This window comes from Barbatula barbatula, assembly GCF_947034865.1.
Source record: "Barbatula barbatula genome assembly, chromosome: 4".
Taxonomy (NCBI): Eukaryota; Metazoa; Chordata; class Actinopteri; order Cypriniformes; family Nemacheilidae; genus Barbatula; species Barbatula barbatula.
This window is the reverse complement of record NC_136768.1, coordinates 10,506,848-10,531,366: the sequence shown is the minus strand read 5'-3', so window position 1 is coordinate 10,531,366 and position 24,519 is coordinate 10,506,848. Positions and strand designations below refer to the sequence as shown.

General features: G+C 39.0%; 1 protein-coding gene across 5 annotated transcripts in view; it reads right to left on the bottom strand.

Moving 5' to 3' along the window:
- Positions 1-24,519, bottom strand: part of magi2a (membrane associated guanylate kinase, WW and PDZ domain containing 2a) — a 206,171-nt gene that overhangs the window by 28,396 nt on the left and 153,256 nt on the right. For all 5 annotated transcript variants that reach the window (XM_079454564.1, XM_079454565.1, XM_079454567.1 and 2 more), the window contains 8 exons: positions 24,181-24,272; positions 23,429-23,621; positions 22,447-22,710; positions 21,592-21,777; positions 20,527-20,821; positions 18,900-19,116; positions 17,734-17,877; positions 12,912-13,050 (listed from right to left, as the gene is read on the bottom strand). In XM_079454564.1, the coding sequence (XP_079310690.1) occupies positions 12,912-13,050; positions 17,734-17,877; positions 18,900-19,116; positions 20,527-20,821; positions 21,592-21,777; positions 22,447-22,710; positions 23,429-23,621; positions 24,181-24,272 (1,530 nt within the window). The remainder of the gene's footprint in view (positions 1-12,911; positions 13,051-17,733; positions 17,878-18,899; positions 19,117-20,526; positions 20,822-21,591; positions 21,778-22,446; positions 22,711-23,428; positions 23,622-24,180; positions 24,273-24,519) is intronic.

Here is a 24,519-nt window from a genome sequence, read left to right as displayed (position 1 = left end):
CCCCCTAGCGACCCTGAGTCGAAATTTCAACTTTTTTTCAACGAATATTTATATTCACACTCCACAGAATTCATCAGCGTTGGTTTGGTTCCGATCGGGCAAAAATCCAGGGAGTAGTTCATTTTTGTTTTTTTTGAAAAAATGCAAATTAGCGGCAAAATTTGCATACCGGAAATGAAATCGGAGATAGCCATTTTTCAAGTTTTGAGCCAATGATTACAATGATATAAAACACTTGGGTGTGCGTCAAACGGTTTAGGAGTTACGAATGCAAACGCGTTCAGCATCGCTGTAGCGCCCCCTATGGGCCGATTTGGCTGGGTCACTGTATCTGAGTAACCTGCACAGATACAACCAATTGACAAAGTCTCGAGTTTCTACGACTTACGGTTTGGGCTGGCCAACGCGTTTTATGGCGGAATAATAATAATAATAATAATAAAAATCCTTACAAAAACAATAGGTTTTCAGCCCTTCGGGCTCGAAACCCTAAATATAGCTGCAAGCAGCAATTATCGGGTTTCGAGAAGTTTAGGTAAGTAAACGTCGACCAGTCTCAGGGATGGCAAACTAACATGTCCACAATCGACAATACAATCCCACACCCAGAATAATGAGTCAAAGGGTCAGCATTGGCTCATACAGACCCAGGCATGCTCACACACACATGCACATATAGGACATACATTACATTTTCTCATATCAAGTCATTCGGACAATTCAGCAGCGAGACTCACGTTATCAGGATAAATTAGTCAAATCCATTTCAGAAATGGCCCTAACACACATCCTCAATGAATGATAAGCCATTAGACCCAGAATTTTGACTTAGGTGATCAGTAACGGTCTATGCAGACTACACATGCTTACAAAGACATGTATGAAAAGCCCATTTGAATGAATATTTCACCTTTTTGACTTTTATGAAGGCATGCCTCTTCTGATGAGCATGCTTGTTTTGAGTCATAATATGTATAATACTACTTAATTGCAAGTCAGTTGTATTATTTATTAAGGAGTAGCAACCTTTAACGTACATTTTTCACGTTAATATAATAAAGGACCCTGTAATGGTCACACAACAAAAAAAATCAACATGTTTTTGATCATTATTGACCTAGAGAGTCCAGAGAATTGTACTATGGTGGAAATTTTGAAATTGCTTGTAAAATCAAAGAACTAGTTTGCAAAAGTAAGTTTTTAACATCATCAGCAATAACTCCTGAACCGTTTGATTGACATCAATGGATCAAGAGGCAAATTTGTTCAGAATGAGAAGAGCTATCATATGATATCAATAGTTTGTGTGTTTGTCAAATGTCACATGATACACAATTGTTTAAGTAATGAAATACGCGTCAATTTAGCCATTTCTATTGGTCTAGCGCCACCTAGTGTCCAAACGCCACCTTCTTTTGTAGGTGACCTCGGAGTGATGGTCTACACATATGTTCCAAGCCCCATGATGATGTGTTAATCCGTTCTGAATTTATGGCCATTTTAATGTGATAGGCTCCGCCCAGTTGAGTTTTTGGCCCCCCCTACCGTGTATGAATACAAATTTAAACTTTTTTTCAATGATTATTTACATTCACACTCCACAGAAGTCATCTGCATTGGTTTGGTTCCGATCGGTTGAAAAACCAAGGACTAGTTCGCGAAAGTAGGTTTGTGACATTATCAGCGATAACTCACGAACCGTTTGATCGACAGAAGCGTGTCCAGAGGCAAAGTTGTTCAGAATGAGAATAGCTATCATATGATGTAAATAGTTTGAGTATATGTCAAATGTCACGTGATACACAATTGTTTATGCACTCTAAAACTGTTACTTCGCCCCCCGGTGGCCGAATGAGTTCATATTTCTTACAGACCTTCAGGACCACGAGTTGAACAAGCCCAGCGAGTGTCGTTTCGATCGGCCCCCGTTAACCCTGTGTAATGAGTGCTCAAAATTCATTGGCCGATAGCGGCCATGTTTTTTGAGAAACGTCAAAGTCCTTTTATACAGTCACGGTGCATGACACAAAGACACACCATACTAAATAATAAGTCGATCGGGCAAACGGTTGCGTAGTTATAGCCCTTTTCGAGTTCTTTGCTATTATAGCGCCACCTAGTGGCCAAACGTAAACTCCTTTTTACTGTGACCCTGGACTGAGATTCTACACATAGGGTCCAAGCCCCGTGAAGATAGCTCAAACGGTTCACGAGTTATGGCCATTTGAGTGAAATAGGCTACTTCCGGTTCAAACGTTTTGATGCCCCCTAGCGACCCTGATTCGAAATTTCAACTTCCTTTTATGATTATTCATATTCACACTCCACAGAATTCATCAGCGTTGGTTTGGTTCCGATCGGGCAAAAATCCAGGGACTAGTTCATTTTTTTTTTTTTTCATAAAATGCAAATTAGCGGAAAAATTTGCATACCGGAAATGAAATCGGAGATAGCCATTTTTTAAGTTTGGAGCCAAGGATTCCAATGACACCAAACACTTTGTTGTGTGACATCCGGTTTACGAGCATTGAGCCCAAACGCATTGGCCATCGCTATAGCGCCCCCTATGGACCGACATGGCTGGCTCCGAGTATCTGAGTAGCGTGCAAGACTACTACCATCCGACAAAGTCTCGAGTTTCTACGACTTACGGTTTGGGCTGGGCAAAGCGTTTTATGGCGGAATAATAATAATAAGAAGAAGAAGAATAAAAATCCTTACAAAAACAATAGGTTTTCAGCACTTCGTGCTCGAAACCCTAATTAAAGCTGCAAGCAGCCTTTAAGCGGGTTTCGAGGTTTAAGGCAGTCAAAAGCAGTCATGCATTCATGAACAGGTTAGGGGGTCACACCTCAACACATGCATGAAGGATCAAAGTCCAATACACACACACACACACAGAAAAATGACAGGTATCAACTCATAGAAACTATGCATGGTTACAGAAACATGCACATATACTACAAGCATGTCAAATAATTTGGACAATTCGTTAATGAGTATCCGATTTTCATTGTTGTTGGCTTTTAAATTGAAGCGAAGGTGCTTTCAAACTCAAGAAGTCTGAAGTTCCTGGGCCGAGACGTTTATTTTCAAAGCGTATCAGAGCCTGTAGATGTATGTCACGTGATACACAATTGTTTAAGCACTCCAAAAACGTTATTTCGCCCCCAGTGGCCAAATGAGTTCATATTTCTTACAGACCTTCAGGACCAGGACACGAACAAGCCTTGCGAGTGTCATTTTGATCGGCCTCCGTTAACCCTGTCTATTGAGTGCTAAAATTTCATTGGCCGATGGCGGCCATGTTTTTTGAGAAACGCCAAAGTCATTTTATACAGTCAGGGTGCATGACACAAAGACACACCATACCAAATAATAAGTCGATCGGGCAAACGGTTGGGTAGTTATAGCCCTTTTCGAGTTCTTTGCTATTATAGCGCCACCTAGTGGCCAAACACCGAGTTATTTTTATTGTGACCCCGGACTGAGGGTCTACATATACGGTCTAAGCCCCGTGAAGATAGCTCAAACCGTTGTCTAGATATAGCCATTTTAGTGAAATAGTCAACTATCGGTTCACACGTTTTAGAGCCCCCTAGCGACCCTGAATCGAAATTTCAACTTTTTTTCAACGAATATTTACATTCACACTCCACAGAATTCATCAGCGTTGGTTTGGTTCCGATCGGGCAAAAATCCAGGGACTAGTTCATTTTTGTTTTTTTTTATAAAATGCAAATTAGCGGGAAAATTTGCATACCGGAAATGAAATCGGAGATAGCCATTTTTTAAGTTTTGAGCCAATGATTACAATGATATAAAACACTTGGGTGTGCGACAAACGGTTTAGGAGTTACGGGGAAAAAGGCGCTTTTCCTTGCTGTAGCGCCACCTATGGGCCGATTTGGCTGGGTCACTGTATCTGAGTAACCTGCACAGATACAACCAACTGACAAAGTCTCGAGTTTCTACGACTTACGGTTTGGGCTGGGCGATGCGTTTTATGGCGGAATAATAATAATAATTAAAGCTGCAAGCAGCATTTATCGGGTTTCGAGTTTTAAGGCAGTCAAAAGCAGTCGTGCATTCATGAACAGTTTAGGGGTCACACCACAACAAACGCATGAAGGTTCAAAGTCCAACACACACAGACACAGAAAAATGACAGGTATGAACTCATAGAAACTATGCATGCTTACAGAAACATGCACATATACTACAATAATGTTATTTTCCTGACTGTCAAATCATTTGGACAATTCGTTAATGAGTATCCGATTTTCATTGTTGTTGGCTTTTAAATTGAAGCGAAGGTGCTTTCAAACTCAAGAAGTCTGAAGTTCCTGGGCCGAGAGGTTTATTTTCAAAGCGTATCAGAACCTGTAGATGTATAACAGTTGAATAATTACAGTATTTAGTGCCATTGTTCCCTTTAAAGCGCCACCTAGTGTCCAATCACCGTGTTATTTTTACCGTGAGCTCAGAGCGATGGTCTACACATATGTTTAAAGCCCCGTGAAGCTATCTCAAACCCTTCTCTAACAACGTTTGTTTAAGTGTTATAGGCTTCGCCCAGTTCAGTTTTTGGGCCCCCTTACCGTGTATGAATTTAAATTTCAACTTTTTTTCAAGTACTTTTGATGTTCACACGCCACAGAAGCACTCTGCGTTTGTTTGGTTCCAATAGGGCGTAAAACCGCGAAGTAGTTAGCAATAGTAGGTATTTAACGTTATCATCGATATCTAATGGACCGTTTTATTGACAGCAATGCTTCAAGAGGCAAAGTTGTTCAGAATGAAGAGAACTATGATTTGATGTAAATATTTTGGGTATAAGTCAAATGTAACGTGATACACAATTGTTTAAGAATTGAAATGCGTCTAAATTTTGCCATTTTAACTGGTTTAGCGCCACCTAGTGTCCAAACACCACTTTCTTTTGTAGGTGACCTCAGAGTGATGGTCTACACATATGTCCCAAGCCCCATGATGATGTGTTAATCCGTTCTATATTTATGGCCATTTTAATGTGATAGGCTCCGCCCAGTTCAGTTTTTGGCCCCCCCTACCGTGTATGAATCGAAATTTCAACTTTTTTTCAATGATTATTTACATTCATACTCCACAGAAGTCATCTGCATTGGTTTGGTTCCTATCGGTTGAAAAACCAAGGACTAGTTCGCGAAAGTAGGTTTTTGACATTATCAGCGATAACTCATGATCCGTTTGATCGACAGAAGCGTGTCCAGAGGCAAAGTTATTCAGAATGAGAAGAGCTATCATATGATAACCATAGTTTGAGTATATGTCAAATGTCACGTGATACACAATTGTTTATGAACTCCAAAAACGTTATTTCGCCCCCAGTGGCCGAATGAGTTCATATTTCTTACAGACCTTCAGGACCACGAGTCGAACAAGCCCAGCGAGTGTCGTTTCGATCGGCCTACGTTAACCCTGTCTAATGAGTGCTCAAACTTCATTGGCCGATGGCGGCCATGTTTTTTGAGAAACCCCAAAGTCCTTTTATACAGTGATGGTGCATGATACAAAGACACACCATACCAAATAATAAGTCGATCGGGCAAACGGTTGGGTAGTTATAGCCCTTTTAGAGTTCATGTATATTATAGCGCCATCTAGTGGCCAAACGCCAACTCCTTCTTACTGTGACCCTGGACTGAGAGTCTACACATAGGGTCCAAGCCTCGTGAAGATAGCTCAAACATTTCACGAGTTATGGCCATTTTAGTTACATTTTCTACTTCCGGTTCGGACGTTTTGATGCCCCCTAGCGACCATGAATCGAAATTTCAACTTTTTTTCAATGAATATTTACATTCACACTCCACAGAATTCATCAGCGTTGGTTTGGTTCAGATTGGGCAAAAATCCAGGGACTAGTTCATTTTTTTTTTTTTTTATAAAATGCAAATTAGCGGAAAAATTTGCATACCGGAAATGAAATCGGAGATAGCCATTTTTTAAGTTTGGAGCCAAGGATTCCAATGACACCAAAAACTTTGTTGTGCGACATCCGGTTTACGAGCAATGAGCCCAAACGCATTGGCCATCGCTATAGCGCCCCCTATGGGCCGATTTGGCTGGGTCACTCTATCTGAGTAACCTGCACATATACAACCAATTGACAAAGTCTCGAGTTTCTACGACTTACGGTTTGGGCTGGGCGATGCGTTTTAGCGCGGAAAAATAATAATAAGAAGAAGAAGAATAAAAATCCTTACAAAAACAATAGGTTTTCAGCCCTTCGGGCTCGAAACCCTAATAATAAAAATCTTTACAAAAACAATAGGTTTTCAGCCCTTCGGGCTCGAAACCCTAATAAAACCAACAAATACAATAGGTTTCTAGCCCTACGGGCTCGAACCCTAATTAAAGCTGCAAGCAGCATTTAGCGGGTTCGAGCACTTTTAAGGCATCCAAAGCATCTTTGCCTTCATCAAGTAGGCCGAGGACTCTCATCCTAAAACACCCAAGTGGAAGATACTCCCAACGCCTGAAAAATTATAGATACGGTCAGCAACGGTTCACAGACACTACGCCTGATTACACAGATATGCACATAGAGTACACTTGAGGGGAATCATCTTTTCAGGTTAATTTGGTCACATCCATTTAAGAAATGACCCCGTCTAAATGCCTAATTGCATTGAGTTGCTGCCATGTGACTGCTGAGTAGATATTTGGGTTTACATGCAATTAAACTGGTGTACATAATAAAGGTGTGTGTTATGTTAAGCAAAACAGCATCTTACAACCAGCCAGACATGTTCTATATTTATAGACGTGTGAATATGGAGCAACGTTTAATGTGTAGTGCTTTATATGTCTAACACCTTGTTCCTGTGAGACAGGAAACGTATCTCTTGTCTGATAACCATCATATCTTGCATGCTTGTTTAGTGTAATAAGATGTATGATTGTACTTAATGGCAAGTCAATTGGATTATTTGTTAAGGAGAAGCGAGCTTTCAGGTACACCGTTCACTTGAATATAATAAAGGACCCTGTAGTGGTCATGCAAATGAAAAAGTTGAAGATGTTTTTGATAGTTATTGATCTAGACAGTCCAGAGAATTGTACTGTGGTGGAAATTTTGAAATCGCTTGAAAAACCTAGGACAAGTTCGCAAAAGTAGGTTCTTAACATCATCACAGATAACTCACAAACTGTTTGATCGACATCAATGGTTCAAAAGCCAAATTTGTTTGGAATTATGAGAGCTTTCATATGACATCGATAGTTTGTCTAAATGTCAAATGTCACGTGATACACAATTGTTAAGGCAACCAAAGATGTGTACATTTTGCCATTTATACTTTATAGCGCCACCTAGTGTTCTAACACCGCGGTATTTTGTAATTCACCTAGGAGTGATGGTCTTCACATATGTTCCAAGCCCCATGATGATATCTCTAATAGTGCTCGAGTTATGGGCATTTTAATGTAATAGGCTCCGCCTATTTAAAATGTTTACGCCCCAAAGCAACCGTGAAAAGAAATTTCAACTTTTTTTTGATAATTATTTACATTCACACTCCACAGAAGTCATCTGCATTGGTTTGGATCTGATCAAGTGAAAAACCAAGGACCAGTTCGCAAAAGTAGGTTTTTAACATCATCAGCCATAACTCACGAACCGTTTGATTGACAGAAGCGTGTCCAGAGGCAAAGTTGTTCAGAATGAGGAGAGCTATCATATGATGTAAATAGTTTGGGTATATGTCAAATGTCACGTGATACACAATTGTTTATGCAACCAAAGACACGTCAATTTTGCCATTTTTACTGTTATAGCGCCACCTAGTGTCCAAACGCCGCGGTATTTTGTAAGTCATCTCGGAGTGATGGTCTTCACATATGTTCCAAGCCCCATGTTGATATCTCTAATAGTGCTCGAGTTATGGGCATTTTAATGTAATAGGCTCCGCCTATTAAAAATGTTTACGCCCCTAAGCAACTGTGAAAGAAAATTTCAACTTTTTTTTGATAATTATTTACATTCACACTCCAGAGATGTTATCTGCATTGGTTTGGATCCGATCGGTCGAAAAACCTAGGACTAGTTCGCGAAAGTAGGTTTTTGACATCGTCAGCGATAACTCACGAACCGTTTGATTGACAGAAGCGTGTCCAGAGGCAAAGTTGTTCAGAATGTGAAGAGCTATCATATGATAACAATAGTTTGAGTATATGTCAAATGTCACGTGATACACAATTGTTTATGCACTCTAAAACCGTTACTTCGCCCCCCGGTGGCCAAATGAGTTCATATTTCTTACAGACCTTCTGGACCACGAGTCGAACAAGCCCAGCGAGTGTCGTTTCGATCGGCCCCCGTTAAGTCGGTCTAAGGAGTGCTCAAACTTCATTGGCCGATGACCGCCATGTTTCATTAGATACGCCACTGTCCTTTTATACAATCATCGTGCATGACACAAAGACACACCATACCAAATAATAAGTCGATCGGGCAAACGGTTGGGTAGTTATAGCCCTTTTCGAGTTCATGTATATTATAGCGCCACCTAGTGGCCAAGCGCCAAATCCTTTTTACTGTGACCCCGGACTGAGAGTCTACACATAGGGTACAAGCCCCATGAAGATTGCTCAAACGGTTCACAAGTTATGGCCATTTTAGTCAACCATGGCACTTCCGGTTCAGACGTTTTGGCGCCCCCTAGCAATGGTGAATCGAAATTTCAACTTTTTTTCGATAATTATTCACATTCACACTCCACAGAATTCATCAGCGTTGGTTTGGTTCCGATCGGGCAAAAATCCAGGGACTAGTTCATTTTAATTTTTTTGCATAAAATGCAAATTAGCGGAAAGATTTGCATACCGGAAATGAAATCGGAGATATACGTTTTTTAAGTTTTGAGCCAATGATTACAATGATATAAAACACTTGGGTGTGCGACAAACGGTTTAGGAGTAAAGAGTGCAAACGCGCTTTTCATCGCTGTAGCGCCACCTATGGGCCGATTTGGCTGGGTCCATGTATCTGAGTAGCGACAAGGACTACTACCATCTGACCAAGTCTCAGCTCTGTCAGCCTTACGGTTTGGGCTGCCCATATAGTTTTAGGGAAGAATAATAACAAAGAAGAAGAAGAAGAATAATAAAACCCACAAATACAATAGGTTTCTAGCCCTACGGGCTCGAACCCTAATAAAACCTACAAATACAATAGGTTTCTAGCCCTACGGGCTCGAACCCTAATAAGGGTCATGGTTGGTACTTGACAACTTGCATAGTGTGTACATGTAAAATAAAGTGCTACTGTAATTCTATTACATTCTTTAAACGGCATTAGCCTTGTGTATTCAAATATGCACAGGATGATTCAAAATACTGGGAATAATTCTAGATAATATAATTGTGTACATTTCTTAATTTCCTACAAGCAAAAGTCAAGATTCAGAATTCTCTAACGCAACCAATGCTTTTGTAGACCAAACCTATGATGAGAAAAATGAATATATCCTTTTTTAAGCATGCTAATATCTTTTCTTAGTTCAGTCATTCATTGAAAAGCTACATGCTGCCTGCTGCATGTAAAAGCGTTGATATTGACAAACGCGGTACTGTGTATAAGAGGACAATATAATCTGAATAAATCAAGAACTGTGTCAATGTCTCCAAGATGCTTGAAACCTTGAAATACCATTTTTATCCATAACAAGGTACCAAATGATAACTATAAAAATATATTCCACTGCTAGGCATGTTACACATCACAATGATTACAAGGAATTTTATCACAATATGCTGAATTATCGTGGTATTGGTTGAATTTTTATAGTCAGATATAGAGTACTTTGAAAAGATTTACACACTTCCACACTAAATTCTGTAAAATAACGATGCTTTCAAAAAGAATGTCATAATTTTTATGATTTTATTCATCTATTAACTACAACGAACTAAATCAAAACAATATTTGGTGTGACCACCCTGTGCGTTCGAATCAGACAGTTTTTCAAGCTATAGCGTTTTTCAAGGGTCTTGGAGAGATTGCCACAGTTTTTCCGTTCAGTATTTTTTAAATCTTTCTTCTTGTAATAATAGACAGACTCAACGATGGTGAGACCAGATATCCATACGGAGCATATCAGCTGTTGTCAGACTCCCTGTGCATACAAAAATCTCACTGGATTATTACAATTAATGCCAATTTGGAAACTGATATTTCCTAATGACACTACTGCAAAAAGATATAAATAACTGCCTTATTACCATTTTTCGGGGGGAAAATACAAACGTGCCTCTGAACAGTTATGTATTTCTGACTATTAAATGAAACATAATACCATGATATAGTATATCTCAAATTTCTAGAAATGATGGCAGTGTGAAAAATGTGTATTGTCTCATGCCTAACTATGGTATATATTTTTATCATTACCATTTAGTACGTTAAAAAAATATACAATGGTAACCACCACTGTATTATGGCATAAAGCTACACTACACCCTTTGCATGCTATTCCAACACAACCTGCTTTCCTGACAGGAAACCGCGGGGGATGTTCAGCTCACAGACTTATTTCATGTAAGATGTGGAATAATCAGGCTCTCACTGGCTTCTCTTTCCTCTCGTTCCACACGAACACTTGAAAACACATCACGACGAGATCTTTATATCCAAGTGACATCCCCACACTTCCTCACTGCAGACTCTTAATACACACTAGCATGTTTGCTTCACACACCGAATGCAAACGAAAAGAAGGTCACCAACCTTTATATTCTCTTTACACTTTTCCAATCTCACCTGTCACATCGTATATAGTGAGATACACTGAGGGCTCCTCAGCTTCCACCTACACAACACATTTGCCCTATTTAAGCGTTTGCTAATGCGCCAAATCCCCCATAAATTACTTATTATAATTAAGAAGCATAAAAAAATTGCATCTTTTATCATTAAGCACAGTGAAAAATAACAAGAGTAACATATTACACGTCCTTGTCTCTCTGTGCTAGCTTTATATTAGTCTACAGTGGTAGATTTATCTTGTTTATGTGACCCAGGTGTAGCAGAAATCACCGGCCTAAGGAGGACTGATAAGCCATTTTTCACTGGGAAAATGAAGACGGGTTAAAAAACGTACAGCCTGCCACAACAGTCTCATGATGACTGTTTTTCAGCTAGACTTTAGTGGCGCCACAGAGATCTCGGTGGGATACTAAACGTGCGTCAGAAGACATGGCCGCGTGTGAGCGGAATTTTAAAGCAGATGTGCGTAAAGCTGTGAAAACCACATAAACGTTCAGTTTTGTCACAATGGAGAGTCTAAGACGAATGTTAGAAGTGTGTGTCAAGAGTACATTCATTCTATAAACTGTGTGTGATAGAAACATTATCATGTTTTTATTGAAGTTACAGCAGGTCGTCATTACACATTGAAACTGCCCACCTTAGACGTTAAAGGATATTAAAGGGATGGTTCACTGAAAAATTCATTTTTTAATCACCCTCAAGTCATTCCATACCTGTATGACTTCCTTACTTCTGCAGAACACAAAAGAATCTATTTTGAAGAATGTTGGTAGCCAAACAACATTGGCCCACATTGACTTCCATTGTATAGGCACAGAACCTCTGAGACATTTCTCAAAATATCTTTTGTGTTCCACAAAAAAAGAGTCACAAGGGTGAATACATTATGAATTCTTGGGTGAACTATCCATTTAAGAACCGATCGTGAAGCTAAGCTATAATCTACTGTATGTATCTAATGTATAACAAAATCTAAAGTGTTCAAAGTATATACTGCATTTCCTAGTGTTTGTATTATGTTTGTTTTATAACCGCATTGTGCAATGTATCTGAATACAAATTTGTATAATCTTATAATCCAGTAAAACATGTTTCATGCGTTTTCCACCTACTTTACCAAGATGAAACAAAGAAAAAAACACACAAAATGAAAACAAAACTATGAAACACTCAGAAGCATGCCGATTGGTGTGTTAGAAGGCGTGCACTCTTATTACAAACCGTGTCTTTAGGATGGCCCATTAGGAAGAAATAGGGGGAGCCATGGTTGTCACTTTTCATGCACATGGAAAGGCTGGAAGGTACCATTCCTATAAGAGGCGAAGTAACAACCTAGACCAATCATTAGGGTTAGAACAGCAGCCACAGGCTAAGACAGTATTAAGATCAGTGTTTAGATGGTGTTCGTTGAAGAAAATTGAGAAAAGGAGAGTTAAGTATTAACCGACATAACAACGATGAAAGAGAACGAGTTTTAGCAGTATTAACACAAGGAGTACGATATTTTAATAGGCATGTTAAAGACGAGTGCTTTGTTAGCAAGAAAATTGAAGGATTTGATTGTATTATGAAGTGTTATTTATTATGTGTATGATTAGTATATAGAAGAGCTTTTAATGTGATTTTCAGAAAAATTCAGCCTTCAAAATCAGATATTTTATCATAACATGATGTTTTTTGTTATAGCCAAATGCTGATGATGATATGCTTCACTGCTGTTTGACAAACAAAAAGAATCCAATTACTATTTCTATAGTTTTATAGTTAAAAACGTGGTTGACATCTGTTTTGTTCAAAAAAAGGTGCTTATCTACACTCTTTCAAATATTACTGGTGTGACAGGCACATTTGTAATGTATGCAATGCATGTACATGTATTTATGTACATACGGTATATTGTTTGTCTTACATTTCTTTTTACTGAATATGTAAATATATATCGTTTTTTTCCACTTCATCTCAAGCTTTATAGACAACAAAATATGCCCTTCATTTTTAGAAAAAACATTTTAGGACATACACTGATTGTTACAGGTTCTATAAACTAAATGTAAGTCACTATGAAGCATGATCATACTGAGAGCATGTGTCGACCTACCATACTCGGGGACCTGCCCTGTTCCTCTTTTGAGTAGCAGGCGAACTCTACGGCCGCCCGATTTGATGAGCTCAATAGCCCGAGCATGTGTCATATCCCTCGTGCTCTCACCATTTATCTCAATGATCTGATCTCCGACCTGCAACAGAGATAAAACAGGGCTAATATCTGTATTGAGAAAATGGTGTAAACAATCAGGGCTTTTTATTGAAAATTGTGCACATCTAATGTCATCTGTCCGAGAAGTATTATCTGATGTAGCTAGATAAGGGTAAATAGCTGGGGGTTTTCAGGACCCAAGCAGCAAACAATATTTAACGGACGGTTAAATCATATGATGGAATGTTTGTCCTAAAAGGACCAAAATAATTTTATAGATGACGGTCAACAATGAAGGCATTACAATGATATAAAAAACAGAACGAAATGTTATAGTCACATAACCGATTCTGTTGAAGTTTCAACTGTTTTTCACAAACCATCCCCATTCAATTGCTTCCTAATAAAGTATTATAGGGCTTGTAACTAGAACCATGTATATTGGTTTGAAAAATAACCCGTCATATTTTTTAAAGCTTGTTTATGCCCCCTGGAAATTTGTTTAGGCCTTGGCACCCCTTGTTGAGAAACACTCTTAGATTCGAATGCTTCATTTACGTCACCATGAAATCTAAACTGACATTTCTTATTTTGTAGCGTTTATTATAAATTATGTATCCGTAAAGGCAATTTTTATTTTGTTTCACATCAAAATCTTTAACACAAAATATTACCATCCCTCCCTCTCCATATGACACAATTTCTCTTCATGATGTTTCTGCACAAAGGTGGGACTATACCAAGGGTCCAATGGCCAGCTTTTAACTTCCAACAATTCCAGATGAACAAAATAAAGCCTCATCCTACATTTTTGTCATTTCATAAGCCATTTCACTCAAAAGAAAACACCATCATAATTACTGTCAGAACTATTATGGTTTTAAAGAGATAGTTCACCTAAAATAAAAATTCTGTCACCATTCAGTTATCCTATTGTAATTTCAGACCTGTATGGCTTCCATTCTTCTGCAGAAAGGAGATATTTTGAAGAATGTTGGTAACCGAACAACCTACTCACTTCTATTGTACGGACACAAAGTCACAAAATCACTGTCGTTTGGTTCCCAGCATTCTTCAAAATATCTTATTTTGTGTTCAGCAGAAGAAAGAATATCAAACAGGTTTGAAGTGACAAGAAGGTAAATAAATGATGACAGAATTTTCACTTTTAGGCGAACTATCCCTTTAAGGACACTTGAATGTCACACCATGAATGTCATGTCTGAAGGATACCTTTTTGCTAGGATCAAGTCCATAAGTCACCGGCTGTTGGCTGTTTAGTTGAGTACCGATCAGCATTAGCAGTCATGAGTGAGCTTTAGCACAAATTCATTTTAGCAGTAATGCCACTGAATGAATCACTCATGGGCCTCAATTGAGCACAATACTGGTGTCTGTAAGCCCCTCCGTGTAAGGTATGTGACTATTTAGATAATGAGGCATCATTTATTCCCCTTCCTGATGCACAATATGATTCTCAATAATATCATAAGTGCTCTTAAGTTCTCCTTTGAAAGACAAACAAAAGAATAATGAAGGTAGAGGTTGCATCGTTGTGAAGAGGTTTCCCAGCACAGGTAACGCTTGCCCCCACTCGTGCCAATCCTAAACTTGACATGAAGGCACGGAGTACCTCTTTTTTGACTGTGGACTTATTGACCTGGGGCTGGGGGAAATCCAGGGGCGCAGATGGGATTTTTTTAACTGGGGGGGACAAAGCTGTCAGCAAATGATTTCGTCTCAGTTAGTTATTTTGCATAATTTGGGTTTTAACTAGTGCTCAAGTAGTCACTTTTGCGTCATTTGGGCTAATGGTTTGCACTAAAATGAACTGTGTTAATTCGCTATATGCCTCTTTCCACCCACCTAATAGTCATGCTCTCCAAGTTTTGCTGTGTTTGCTAAGTGCAAGACTTATAAAAAAAATGAGGTGATTGTTTTTTGTCTCTACACTGCCTTATGTGGCAGTTATGCAGTCCATTTATTTCAGTTCACCAACTCAAAATAATAGACGATGGCATTTGATCACTATGGTTACAGCCACTACAGGCACAATTGAGGCAGCTAACAGCTCGTCATAGGACCCCGGGGCGGGCTCATGAGTCTTGGCAGGCTAGCAGAAGAGTGATGGGAAGACTCTTTTGGCTGGGCTCCTTTAGAAGAGCGGGCTCTTATGGCTCCCAAAAGGCTCTTTATTTAGTATCACCTTCTATTTAGCCTCATTAAGCAATTGTGAATGCTTTGTGCATTATTAAGCACTTTTTATAATGTTTTCATAAAATACTTATTTTTAGGCATTTTTTTTGTTACAAAAAATACACCCTTCCTAATATTTAACATTTTTGATAAAACTTTAAATTTACAATTGAACACAGAACCACAGCAAACAAATCATATAAATGCAAAAGTCTTAACATTAAAGTGATAGTTTACCCAAAAAAGTGATAGTTTACCCCAGTTTCTGTCATCATTTGCTCACCCTCGTGTAATTTCATACCAGTATAAATTCTGATGAACACATAGAAAGATATTTGGACGAATGTTAGCAATTTTCAATTCTGTGACATCTTTGACTTCCTAAAAATAATTGTAGGTTTCCCCAAGAACCATTCCTCAAAATATCTCACTTTGTGTTTACAGGGTCCTACTAGGGTAGTGGATGATGTCACCGAACTGAAAATTGCTAACTTTCTTACAAGTATATGTATTTGTGTTTAAAAGAACAAAATACATTTATATAGGTTTGAAACAACCTGGGGGTGAGTAATGATGACAGTATTTAAATTTTTGAGTGAACTATCCCTTTGAGACACTACTTTAGTGCAGGTTGGCATTTAGAAATATTAGATGCCTCAGCTTGGATGGGCTGATGCGATCTCTCCAGCTGCACGAATGGGTGGGAGGTTCTTAGATTCAAGATTTGTTGTTGACCCTGGTCTGAGGGATATTTTCATTTTTCTGCTCTGGGTTTTCAATGTTATTGAAATGCTAATTTCTTCCAACACGCTTACACTTAAATCCGGCTCCCCGTCTCTCTCTGTTGCTTGCTATATGCGGCTAAAGATTCCCGATTCCGCCACCGCCAATACACTAATGTCCATAGCGGAAATACAGATTAATCCTTAGATTTACCAATTTTTGTAGCCTTTAGTAGGGAGAGTGAGGGGGACGGATCGGAATCTGAGGGGTCATGTCCCACCTGTCCCCAGTGCCATCTGCACGCCTGGGGAAATCTGAAAGCCAATTATAAACCAATTCCTCTCAAGAAGTCCAAGCAGAATGTACTGTACCAAGACCACCAATTCTCTGATTTATTTGATGTTTTTTGAATGACCATCATCTCTCCCTCATTATTGGCAAGGAGTCTCTGGTTTTGGCTTGTTCGTGGAGCACAGCTAGGAATTGTTCCCCTTACCCCTAAGATGGAGAAAACTCTTGCAGAAAACAGTGTCATCAGTTAACCACTAAGTTCATATCTTAAGGCATTTTCCATTACTGTAAACATGTCACAGGTACATTCCCATCTTTGAGGAAGACAAGCTAATGTTTGAAGACCTACACAGAAGTGCCTTGAAATGAACAGCCAAGTTCAACGCTTGGATGTAATGTTCACTGAAACAGAAAGTTAGGCCGGGACATACAGAGTGGCTCCTCCCCCTTTTAAAATAATGGAATTTGATGAGAAGTTTAAGTGCAAAAGGATGTCATAAATATTGTTGATCTGTATTGGTGGAGGCCAGAGACTGTCAATTTTGAATGCTTATATCTTCTAAATATAATTTCATAGATTTTTATCCTTGACGCAATCCTATTCACACAAAAGTTTCATTTTAATGTCATTGAAACTTTAATGTCAAAGGTAAAGTGGCGTGAGTTTTTGTGGCCATAGGTAAGTGACTGTCAGAAAAAGCTGAAAGGTTTGAGGAATAAAGACTATCCTTGCCTAGGGGCTGTTTTATTCATATTAGCTATGACAGCTTCCTAATAGCATAGCGAAGAAAAAATGAGAACGATGAGACAGAATGATAGATAGACAGAATATAGGTTTACGATTTGATACAAAGATGCATTTTTATAAATTTTCCACCAAAACTTGGCAGTCAGATCAAAGATGAGAAAGATATTAACAATCTAATTTCTGGTTTATTTATCACTAAAAGATATGGAAGGTCAAGGATTGCATTGCGGGATACAGTATTCCGTGCAGTGTTGAATACTGCACATTCCGGGGAAATGTACAAAGTAGTAAAAAATGTAGATGTAGTCAGAAGGTCCTTGGAATTTAGATTTTTGGAAATTTGGGAAATTCACAGATCAGCAATGGAATGGCTTGCTGGTGTAGTGCATCTCAACCTGAAACCTTGAAAATTGCAACACAGAAGCTCCTTCCCCAACCCCATCCCTTAACTTAATGCAACTAGCGCAAAAGTTAATTTCTACCAAAACATGCAAATAAGATCTTACAAATTCATAAGAATTAGCCACCTGGTAAAATAAGTTACGAATTCCTGTGACACTGTGTTAAAAAAAATCTTATTTATTAAACCCGAACTTCAACTACTTATGTCAGTTTATCAAATACAGGAGCGTGGACAAGTTTTCTTACTAGAATGTAAAGTATATCAATTCATAAATAAAGCGACATATTTGATATTGGAATTTCTACCTGTTACTTCACCAAACCTAAGAAAACATTTAGGGACAGGAAGTGATATCGGCTCACCCTCATCCTCCCATTGCGTATGGCTGGCCCATCTTCGGCCAATCGCAGTACGAACAGATCCATCTTATACTCACGGCCACCACGGATACTGAAACCAAAACCTTTCAAGCCTTTTTCCAACTCTACTGTGAAGAAATCAAAATCCTACACATACATAAACACAGAGGAATTAAATACTTCAAAGAACATTTTGAGATGTACTGTAACTATATAGCATATACTGTACTTTCTGGAAGTACTGTTTCAACAAAAAAAGCCCTTTGTAGTTCACTAGGACAGCATTATACTAAACGTTAAACTGGTATCTGATCATTTATAGAAGCATTGCATCAGTGTGTTTTGCTATCCCATATATAAATATAATTTATGCTGGGGCCACACCAAAATATTTTTTTAAATCTTATAAGAGTTTTATACTGTGAGGGACCACAAACATGAGGAGAACAAATCCTAGATTTAGCATCATCTAAAGCATTTAAGGTGGCAAGGCACTAGATATACTTGAATTCCAACTCAAATATTGTGATATTTATGTCTTTACAGTTATTAAAAAAGAATATTAATACTGTTTTGTAAAAGAAAAACTGCTGACATCATCACCCGAAAGAGTCTACTGGTTCCAGTGGCTCGACTGGACCTATTTTTTCTGTCCCACCTTAAAACAGACTCCAACCACTACCGTCACTTGCACACAGCCTGGTTTTTATTGAAATTATTCGTAATTGCGATGATAGTGTTTGTAATGCTTTTGACAGAAAATTGACGGAATAAAGAAAAGGGTTTGTTGAAGTGATAACTACGGCTGTCAGCTGGCTTTCTGGTTGGGTATTGTTTTGTTCCACGAGACAATAAACAGAGTTCTTGTGCGTTTGTCCTCTGGGTTTCCCCCACACATCAGGATTTTTGATCGTAAATGTAAAAGTTGAATATTTAAGATTCGCGATCAGTGCGGCTCCAATGTTCTTCCGGTCAGGTATATGTCAGGTATATTCACTCTTAACACACATCACGCCACAGGGAAATCTGATGAGATTATACTAAGAGCCGTTTAAGATCATCGGGACTTTACCTAGGACTGTCGGAAGGGGAGAAATTGGGCTGATTATCTTTTGGTGTGGCCCCAGCATAAGTTATATCTTGAGAGTTGAGATCATCAAAAGCATTACCTGTGGCATCCTGTAGTCAGGTAAAGGAAAGGTGCGTGGGTCAGTGGACAGCTGTCTGTAGTCCAGTAAAGGGGGGTGTCTATAATCAAGTGTAGGGGGCTGTCTGTAATCCGCTACAGGAGGGTGCCGGTAGTCCACAGGGGGTTGACGGTAATCTGTATAAGGCTGCCGGATGTCAGGTTTGACGTCCTGTCTTGCTTTCACCTCTGACCTGTAACTGAACAAAATGCATACTTTTCAGACTCTTTCTCAAACAAAGCTATTGCATGGTAGTCCTTATCCGAGCTTGACAGCCCCTATATATATGCTTTGGGTGTATGAAACAAATGTGTGAACATGAGAGTGGGCGCATTATTTCTATTAACTATGAACAACAAACCTTAACAAACAATTTTAAGATTCATTTTCGAACAAATAATTTCAAGCTTAGCTTTTGCAAACACCTGCAAAAAAACTGGAATTACTAAAATAGCTAGCATTTTGTACCAAACAACCATTTTGCTATGTTGGAAGAAGGAGATCAATTTATGTATAAACCCTCAAAATATTTACCCTGTTTATGTCTGTTTTCCGGCGGAAACTATAAAAAATATCCTGCCGCTGACAGAAGTAATGCTCTAATGAATTTTAAACTTTAATGCAGGATAATGTTCTGTTGAAAATGGCAAAGCCTGAGGAACTCTAGGGTGTATATTGAAACTTGAGTGAGCACGAGAAAGCAAGATGTGAAATCATTGGCCCCCTCAGGCTACATAAATGATTAAAAACTGTTTTAAAGAGCCAGGCAGGTAAATTATTCAGTTCTGTAAGAGATAAGTGATTTTGCGCAACGACTTAATAGTGAAGGTGCACATCTGTGAGTCAGAGATGTTCGGAGATCAGTGAACTTAAGTAACTTTAAAAAGTTTTTTTTAAGGGACACTCAGTCAATTTCTTTATGCTGGAGTCGCTCATCTTGGTTTTAACTGTATTGCGTTGCGTAGTTTTAAACCGATAAAATTTAACTAACAACTTTCCTTATTATTAACAATCATTCCTTTATTTGTACACAGAATGTAATATAGTAAGTTGAAATGACTGGCTTACCCAACTTTGTAAACTAGCTCATTTGAAAGGTCAGTGGCTTTCGTCCCCAATCAATGCAAGTCTATGGGATTTTCTTAACCTGTTTTATTACCCGCCATGTACAAAGTGCATGTCCAATTGCTTAGAAAAGAAATAGCACACCTCTCCTCAACAAGCCGTGTGACTTTAAACAAGCGAAAATAGTTTGGACGGTGCTACGAAAATGGGAGGGGCGATTCCTGCATCTTTTACATTTGTGTACAGAGAAGTTACGCTGTGACGTTTTCATTTTCTATTGGTCTCACGCGTGACGCAAATTCACAGGTCAGAGTTCACCAAACTTGAACTTTGCTGCGAAATATCTTCGGACCGGTTTGCGTTTCCGGTCTGTCGCATTTGCTTACAGATGAATGGAAGTCAATGGAACGAAATGTTGAGTGTGACCAATGCTTTATGCGTAAAAGATAAACACTTTATGATAGGTTTGTTTGTTCCCTAAGCAAAATATAAATTAAGCATCATTAAACAGATAGAAAGCAAATGAGTGACTTGGGTGTCTTACCCACTGTCGTGGCTGTAGATCTGTACTGGCACTCCTGAGGGCTGGGTGGGCATGTTCTGCTGGATCACTGAGATGGGCTGATTGGCTGGGCTGGTTTGAGTGACAGGGTTCGGTTGTGCTTCTGAGCTAGGCAGCGTTGTGGAGCTGGGTTGAGGTGCAGAGTTGGTTTGAGGGTTGGAGTCGGGTTGAGGAGGAGCACTGGTCTGGTTCACAGCGCTGGGATGGCACACTGGACTAGGCTGGGCCATGGGGCTCTGCTTCTCTGAACTGCCTGCAGAAGGCGTGCTGTTCGTCTCTGAAACACGTAAAGGGTGAGAATAAGCCTTTCCTTTAACCCAACCTTTACTTTGAGAACTATTCTTTGTTCCACAGATGCAGTTTTGACCCCTGACTTGTTTTTTAATAGCTTGTGATTTGCTACTTCAGGTATTAGGTGGTGGGACATTGGGCTTGTTTGACATCATGCGGCACCTTCAAAGTCCGTTTAAGGAAGTCATGCAATTCGGCGGCCATGTTTGCAACGCCCCTGGGCAGCTATTTACATGTACGTCATAGCAACTCCACAGTCCTATCTATTTAAATGGGGGAAGGTAGATTTTTCAAAAAAGAAATCGCTGGCAAAAATCACATTTAAACAGCACATTTAAACAGCAAACATCATATAAATGCATATGGAGCAGCTCGGCTCTCTCTCGTAGTACTATGTTGTCATATGCCGATGGGTCTCTTATGAAAATTAGCCAAATAAACCATGGCCCACATTAGCCCACCCCTGGATGCAATTACACTCAAATCAACAAGCATCATAACGTGGGTGCTTGTAATGCAGATGGCATTAGTGATCTGGGTCTGTCTCATGCTGTATAGATTCTGTTAACATGCATTAGGGTAAATGACTATAATATGTTAATAGATTTCCTCCTCTTTGGACATTTGGTGACATGAACACAACATAGGTAGGTTAAATAAAGAGACATTATTAACTATTAATTATAAACAAATATGAACTCTCAGTAACATCCGGCCAGCAATTGTGATTAACCGCAAACAGATGAACGCACTCACCCTCCTGAGGAATGATCCTGAGTGTGACGCTGAGTCCCGCATCCTTGATCAATTTGACAATGTCGGCGTGTGGCATGTTGACGATAGACTGATTGTTGACGGCCAATATGCGATCTCCGACCTTCAATTTTCCACTGTGGTCTGCCGGACTTCCCTCAATGATCCGTCCGATCTTATGAGGCACAACTGATGACACACATAGCGCACAGATTTGATGTAATACACTGAACTCTTTTTTACGTACAAGCGTAGGTGCTACAGAACACTGTAACCAGCCTCTTCAATCTTAAAATAGAGATGCATCCATTAATAAAATACAAGTTTATAAAGACATGCTGCATTTTTAATGGCGCTGCGGCCCTCTGAAGAGACCAGCCAGAATGAGCTATCAGCATCCTGTTAGGGGCAAGATGTTAAAGAAATATTGCAGGGTCAAACTAAGGTGAGTCTATTAAGTAAAATCTCAGTTGAGAAAATAAGCATGAAATGTGAAGTTTGTATATCTGTAAACAGGTGTACGTTTTTTGGTTTATTCTGGTCCAATGTCTTGTCTCAAACGTCTATCACAAATTCTTTTGTAAGCACCATAGTAAGTCTATTTTTGCCATTACAGAGTTTTTCTGCAGGTCAGCTGGTGGAGGACAGCATCAGCAATACCAATGTTATGGGTTTAATACCCTGGAAGTACATGAAATGATCAAATATGTTTAACCTTAATGCAAGTTGTTTTTGATAGAATTTAAAAAGCATATATAAAATGTGTATCCATTATAATCGATCACGCATCAGATTCTGTCCATAAAGAGTCAAATGAACCTATAGACATGGTTTGTATTGAAGGTGTGGTATAGTTACCAGCAGCAGGCGTGGATTCAGGCCTGTTGAGCGAACTGATAATAACGAATCCGAATCCTTCAGTCTCCTTGCGTTGGATGGTGATGTCACTGGGCTGCAAATTCTGATTGGCTACTGTGTCTGATGGGGAGGAGCCTGTGGTGGAATGGACGGAGTTCTGGCAGGAAGTGGAGTTGTTAGAGATAATTCTGGAGTTGAAGTCACTCCTGGGGGAACTGTGTTGGGTGGACCCAGGACTGCGGCCATTCTCTGGAAAGGGTTCACCTATATATAACAGCACAGAAAAAATACATTTGTTTTTATTAGATGTAATATGTAGTTGTTCTGGTGCTGTGGCAAAATCTGACATTATTTACACACCCCATCGTCATTCCAAACCTGTATGACTGACTTTCTTCTGCAGAACACAAAATTGTTGATGACAGTAAAACGTTTTTTTATTGACTTATATGGTATGGACACAAAACCAATGCAAGTCAATGGGGACAGCTTTTGGTTACAAACATTTTTCATTCTTTTCTTCTTTTGTGTTTTGCAGAAGAAAGAATGCCACACAGGTTGAAAATGAAAACCGGGTGTGTATATAATGACAGAATTCTCATTTTGACGGTGACCTATTACTTTAAGAGCAATTCATAAAAGCTGGTGAGAGAATGTGGCAGAACACAGCTCCCATAATAAAAAGGCTTTCTCCATCAAAGCACAGGACAAGCATGTATGTATACACATTAAAACAATCTATGATTGTTCTAATAACAAACCATATACCCTTAAACAACAACAAAACCTGAACTATTATTCCTTTTAGATATTAAAGGGTTCGTTTACACCAAAATAAAATATGAAATTTATGATTAAATACAAATAGTTCCTTAGAAAATGCTACTGAATGTTATACAAAACCCTTGGAATGTAGGCTACTTCATACATTTTGGGCTAAATTATACATACAAATTTGATCCTCATGTCTGATCTTTCCCACCTGTGGGCTGAAGTCTCCGTCTCACAGTGAGTTTGACCTGGCCATTCCGGGCCGCCCCGTGCATCAGGTCGATGACATAGCGGTGAGGTTTTCCTGCCACATAAATTCCATCAACAGACAGGAGTTCATCTCCAGGCCGAAGACGTCCATCTTTGTCTGCCGGGCTTTTCTCTATGATTGCACCAATAAGGATCTGTACAGATATGACAGTGACATTTGTTTGGTCATACATTTGAGAAATTTAGCTTTCGTGGCTAGCCAGAACATCAGCATCAAAAACACAGCAAATGCTTATGAGTGGATAGGGTGAACTTTTTCATCAGAGTACTCATAATGTTTGAAACATGTTTTTTTACAAATGTTAGTTATGTGTTGTGAGTTTATGTACAGCGTTGGCCTGTCAAGGAGACAAGGGGAGCACACTTAAAAAATGAATCAATATGAAAATAACAATCGTAGTATATTGGATAAATTGGGACTCTCCATCCATTCATGAATTATTATTTGTCATAGTCTGTAGATGGCACCATGTGATCTAATGTTTGAAATAACTTGCCATTGATTAAGATATTTTTATATTAAGACCATTTGTGTACTAAGCATAATATTAAGCTTTAAAAAGATATGCCTTATTTCAAACATTAACCCAACAGTCACTGTGTGCCATGTTAGCTAAATGTGGTGAGGTCTCTTTATGAGAGCGTGTGCGTTAGTTCTAGAGTACGAGCCTTCTCCTGAGCCTCCGGACTCACAGGCTGTCCTGGTTCTTCTCCGCCAAGGATCCTGAAGCCGAAACCGGACTTCTGTCTACGTAGGTGCACCTCCACCTCTTGGAACTCAGTTGCTGTGAAGAAAGATTGTTGATGTTCACGTATCTCATAATTAGCCAAGAACGTTAAGACTTGTTTATTCTTTATCCTTTCTATCGCTTACTTATATTTGTTTATTATGGTATAGTCTTATTACTCCTCACTATTGAAACCATACGTTGAAACTCCCCATCTTTCTATGATTATTAATTTGCCCTTTTCATCTCTTGCATTCATAAAACTATATAGATTATTTCTCAAAATGGCTAAAATGACATAAGA